The 6,000-nt window shown below is 32.9% G+C and overlaps 1 protein-coding gene across 1 annotated transcript in view; it reads right to left on the reverse strand.

Annotated features, from left to right (window-relative positions):
- The window catches only part of LOC127711396 (trafficking protein particle complex subunit 11-like), a 57,480-nt gene extending 51,702 nt beyond the window's left edge, over positions 1 to 5,778 (reverse strand). The window contains exons 1-4 of the mRNA XM_052217427.1: positions 5,697 to 5,778; positions 3,771 to 3,981; positions 3,094 to 3,263; positions 1,745 to 1,930 (exon numbers count right to left, since the gene is read on the reverse strand). Of these exons, the coding sequence (XP_052073387.1) occupies positions 1,745 to 1,930; positions 3,094 to 3,263; positions 3,771 to 3,974 (560 nt within the window). The 5' untranslated portion in view covers positions 3,975 to 3,981; positions 5,697 to 5,778. The remainder of the gene's footprint in view (positions 1 to 1,744; positions 1,931 to 3,093; positions 3,264 to 3,770; positions 3,982 to 5,696) is intronic.
- Positions 5,779 to 6,000: the final 222 nt, after the last annotated feature.

A 6,000-nucleotide genomic window follows, 5' to 3' on the forward strand; every position in this document is an offset into this window, starting at 1 on the left:
ACATCATACAGAAGGATTATACAGAAAGATATTTCAGATTGAATAACACACAAATGCTAGCATTTACTGTAACAATCACAAGAAAGGGTTTAAACTGAATTCCCTTTAAAATTTGTGTACTGTAAGACAAGAGTCTCAACAGAGCATTTATTGTACACTTGATTTATACATTATGACCTAACATGAGCTATTAACATCATATTTATTGCCAAAATTATTTTATTTTGATGGATATTGTTCCAATGGAACATGTGATTCTTCTGGTGAGAGTCAAAATCAACTGATTTTTAAGCCCTCTTGTGTCCCTCCCATTAATAATTAAAATTTTCAGGTTTTTTAAAAATTTCAACCCAAAAACAATTTGTCGGCCTCCATTTAATCATTATTCATTGATGTCAATCTGTATCATATTATACCCATGGATAATAAGTGAAACTGTGAGCTACTGCTCACTGATGATACTCCCATCCCAAATATGCATTTGTTGTTGAGTGATGAATCTGAAAACGCATCACACGGTATAGCTGACTTATATAAACCCTGAAACCAAATTTCAGAAATCCTTATGATGTAGTTCCTGAGAAAGATGCGACGAAAAATATTCATGGGATGGACGGACGGATGGAAAGACAGAGGAAAAACAGTATACCCCCACATTTTTAAAGCGGGGGTATAATAATTCTTATTCTTTTGAGATTCTTGCAACCAAACTAAATCCTGTTTTTCTGGACGTCATGAATTTCATGAGATCAAAATAACAGATGAAATTACAGAGAGAGACTATCCACAGATTAATCTCGTTAATTAACTCATATCTTGCAAGGATACAAAGGATTAGAAATTTTTCTTAAAATTTTACACTGGTTATTACTAAAAAAATTAGCTTGGAACACAAGTCTCCACATCAGACAGAGATTATTGATAGATGTAAAAGTAAACAGACAGCAATGAACAAAGACAAATGCGAAATGAAAGCAATAACGGAGACTTTCCTAAAAGGGACAGGTGAACTAAACAAGAAAATGTGCAGACATTATATCATAAAGCAATTCAACAACTTATGCTGTCACTTACACAAGAATCTTAAGCCTGTTCAAACATATATTGTGTTAATTCATGTATGGTTATCTTAAAATATCAGTATAACATAAAATATTGTAAATTCAGAAATTTTTGTGTGTTTTTACTATTGTGATAGATGAAAAATGGACAAAGTGCAAGATAAATTACCACCATTTCTGGAAAATGCTGCAAATAATGTTATCAAATTTTAGACAACAAATATCTTTATTTGCAAAAGATATCCTGTAGTAATTTTCACAATAGTTAAATCATTACAAAAATTTCTGAATATACAGTAAATAGATTTTCTTTGAGGATAAAATCAAATGTTAGTTTTCATATTATTTACAGCTGATATATTTAATGCATAAAAGTTAGGTTTGCCTGTTTGGTGAACCATGAATTCTTAATTAGCTATTGTAAATATAGTATAAACACACAATGGTTTTATATTCCACCATGTGTAACCAGATCTATAATTTGATTGGCTAGGTGCTAGCTATTGTTACTACTGGTGCTATAATAAAAAAAAAAGCATCTTGCATGTGTTGTCGTGTTTAGAATACCCCACTTGTATTTCAATGTATCGTAAAACAGATAAGTGGATGTCTGACAGATTGGAAAAGCGTTCACGTCATAACATATCATCACTGCTAAGCTGCCGACATTACATCCCTCCTACCTTATAGTATATCCTATGAGATGGTCTGTATGGGGAAGGACATACAGCTGTTTTGCCGACAAGTCACAAGCACTACAGAGGGAGGCAGCTCTCTCTGCAGCAATCACATCTTCTCCTGGTGGTAATGGGGCATTTTTCTGTATCAATACAACAGCTACTTTCGTTGATCTGCCTTGTAAACTGTTTCTGTAATAAATTAAGACTTATAACAAATAAGTTTATAAATAAACTGTTGACATCTGTAAATTCATAAATTTTAGAGATGTTTTTGTATGTATCTCACTGTAGTCTGCTTGTAGTTTAGTATGGGGTTCATTATCACTGAACTAGTATATATATTTGTTTAGGGGCCAGCTGAAGGACGCCTCCGGGTGCGGGAATTTCTCGCTGCATTGAAGACCTGTTGGTGACCTTCTGCTGTTGTTTGTTCTATGGTCGGGTTGTTGTCTCTTTGACACATTCCCCATTTCCATTCTCAATTTTATTATATAAATGCAAAAAATGTGCGTCAGGTTCCCAATAATGAAAACTCACATTTTTAATTTAAGAAGTGACTTCCCTTCTTTAAATTTTTGCTTTCACATTAATTAAATTTCACATTTTTGCCAGAGGTCAAGGATTCGCAATTATAAATGCATACATTGAGTTCATAATCCTTACCGTTCTTTATATTATTACTGATCGTATTTATTATTGAAATACTTTTGGTTGCAAGTCCAGAAGAAGCAAAAAATGAGGAAAATCGGAAAAATTTCATATTTTTGGTGGAAATGACCTCCTTTAGAATTCTAGTTAGATTAGGTGCACTCCGAACTCAGCACTTTTGTGGTCAATGTGTTCACTGGGGTGCACTCTACAAGCAGACTACAGTGAGATACATCTTTCAGCATCCCTCTGTCTTCAAGGTTAAGAAATAGGAGGTAAAAGTTGATGCCTTTTGCACCTGATGACCAACTTTGGAGAAGCACCAATTGGGTGATCATGTTTTCTGTTATGTGGAAGGAGTTAAAGTCTCATATGTGTCGTTTGTTGTGCAATCAATAAACAATATTTTCTATAAATAAATAATTGGATAGATAGACATATGTGTAACAAGCAGTGAATTAAATAAAGGACAGAAATGAGAAAAAAAAACCAAAAAAACAAAGAGTCCAATGAGTCCTTGGATTGCATTTCAAATTATTTTTTTTAAAAATGATAAACTCGTTAATTCTGTTTCAAATGAGAACCATCATACTGGATTCTAAAAAAAATTAGCAACCCATATTTAATTCTGAATAACATGAGAAGCCCTGGTTCTAAATTCTAAATCCTCAATTAATATTTCTGTATATAAAAAAAAATCTAACCTGACAATTTCAACTCTGGTAGCACATTCCATTTGTTTCTCTTTCCACATTGGTTCATCCCAGTCAAGGTCAAAGAAAACCACGACAACAGCAGGAACTTCCTGTAAATGTTTGCACATCCACCCAGTTTTGACGATACCCTTTGGTATGTACCACTCATATGACTGTCTCTGCAATATACATACAATCAATTTTACTTAAGAATTTCTTTAAACTAAGTTTGCATTGAGAAAAACTACTAAGTTGTACTAACAATTTATTACTAACTCTAAAAATTTAAGGCGTAGAAAGGGAGATAAATCTTTAAATTCAGTAATGCACATGAAATAGTTAGTTTTAACAATGCTTTTTCAGGATTTGAAGAAGATTGGAGAATATTTATGAAATTGGTTGACATAAGAGTATTAATAATTCTTAAGTTATTTCCCTTGACCTAGTGCAAAAAGCTTACCACATTAATAAGAATTTTTTTTAGACTTTCAAGGAATTTGGAAAGGTTTCTAGGTAATTTTTGGTTTAGCATGATTAATATAAAGCTTCTTTAATGTGTATAAAAAAGAGTACTTGAAACTTTTAGCTCCATATAGAGAAAGGAAGTCTTTGAAAGCTGCACCTTTAGTATGTCTGACAGCTGTTTACAATGAATGCGACTCACAGGAGCATCTTTTTTATATTACCTTGTTTGTCCTACATTTAGGGTACTCATGGTCTCCTGAGAAGACTTTAAACTGAAGTGGCACACGATCTGGTCGTCTGTTGTTACAAAATGAGTCCCAGATCAGTTTATGAATTGCATTGTAAGTAACATCTAAACCAGTCAGGACTATAAGACTAGTAGGTCTACATAAAAGTTCTTCAGGAAGCAGACAAGCCCAAGACATTATAAATCTGGAATTAGAATAATTATACATTTTCACATTATGAGAACAAGATAGAAATGAATAAAAAGAGATGTGGGGTATACAGTCTTCAACAATAGACTAGCGTCAATAGAGTACCGGGTATATCAAGTACTATATTTTTCCTAGTCTAGAAAAGTTATCCATGAAATATTTTTTATCATTGTCATGTTTAGTAAAGACATTTATTATACCTCATCAGTATATTTATTTCTACATAAAAAGGAATGAAATGTTTGTGCTATTTCATTCCACAGACTATTTGCCAGTTAATAGTTCCAAAGACTTTTACTCCGGTCTATAGTTTTATAATCATATTTCCCGTACTTTTTCATAATTATTTTTCATTGGACAAAATTTGTGTTGCTTGAATGTTTGTGCATGGGAATGTGAAACTCAGAAGTAATCTGCAAGTGTCTGTTGTTATTTCAAATTAATAAATTACTTACCATGATAAAATATTAAAAGAAAAAGAAAATCTACACAATATATTGATAGTACAACAGAACAAATGTATGGTATGGGTCTGTCGTCTTCTTCATAATCTGTGATTGCTTTGGTATACAGCTATAAATTTAAGTTAGCGGTAAATATATGCATGACTTTACATAAAGATTCCAGGTTTTGATAACAGTAAATAAAATATTTACAAATACCACACAGGCAAAAACAAAAACCTTTATAGTTTATCTTCTGCATGTAAATATGTGACTAGTTTGTTTTTGCCACATGGTGTATGTAGATTTATTTAGAAAGTTGTTTTGTTCGGTATAATAAAGCACTTAATGACTGTTAATTAGGGTAATAGCAAGTTTGTTGTCCTTCGATACTTACTATTACCCTGGGCTTCGCCTCGAGCAATAGTTGGTACAAGTATCTCAGGGATAACAAACTTCCTATAACCCTCATAACCAGTCAATAAGAGTATACTATTATAGATGGACAATTAAACACGCTATTACAGCAATGTAGTCAATTCATATAATGATTCATTATATAAATAGAAAGAGAAAAGATTGTGGCTAAATTCAGTATTTTCCCGTTTTGAAATTTTATTTCTACTCATTCATCTCACTTGTTATGACATGTATGGGCAATCAGACAACCATATTGCTTTACTTTTATTGTATTTTCTTTAAATAATTACATTGTGTAAAAAATTGACTTTAAAATTGAGAATGGAAATGGGGAATATGTCAAAGAGACAACAACCCTACCAAAGAGCAGACAATTGTTTCTGACTGTTTTTACAATGTTGGAAACACTGTCCACAAAATGGACTGTTCACCAAGGCAACAGATCATAGTCCATGTATGCAATAGTATGTAATCATCCGGTGTCAATAGTTTATTGTATAAAAAAGAAGACTGTTCAATGATAATTTCTGATTTGTTGACACCTCAATATACATCAAAAGTCATCATGTTTAATTGGTCAGTCTTGGCTTTTTCTACCTTTTGCTCAGTTTCTCACATTCATATACACAGTTTACTTTATTCTTATCAGTTTAAAATTCATTTCTAAACCATACACTAAACGCAACAGAAATTCTATTATACCAAGCATAGTGCCTTTAGTTTAGTGGTCTATGAAGACAGTGCTTTGTACATGTATCTTTCAGAAGCAAAAAGGCAGATTATTAACCACTGAACGTAGACTGAGAATGAATAATAGGCCTCATTTCATTAAAAGTACTCAACGTACGCTTGTTTTCCTTCTCATATAATTTTTTTTTATCAAGGAATGAGTGTCGTCTTCTCCGGAAACGTCTGATCGATGTTAATTGACGAACCAATCGCGGTGTGATCGGTAATTGCGGATGAGTTGCTTCTCTCAAAAACTACAAACACAGGCTTAACGTAGCGCGGGACGTGGCTTTACATCAACGAATAAATAAATATTCGTGCAGACATGTATACTGATCTAAAGAGCAGAGAAGGAATATCAATGAGTCATGATGAGATACAGACCATTTAAGGGGGGGGGGGGGGGGTGGGGTGGGGGGGGG

The sequence above is a fragment of the Mytilus californianus genome, unplaced genomic scaffold (assembly GCF_021869535.1).
Source record: "Mytilus californianus isolate M0D057914Y unplaced genomic scaffold, xbMytCali1.0.p SCAF_8, whole genome shotgun sequence".
Taxonomy (NCBI): domain Eukaryota; kingdom Metazoa; phylum Mollusca; class Bivalvia; order Mytilida; family Mytilidae; genus Mytilus; species Mytilus californianus.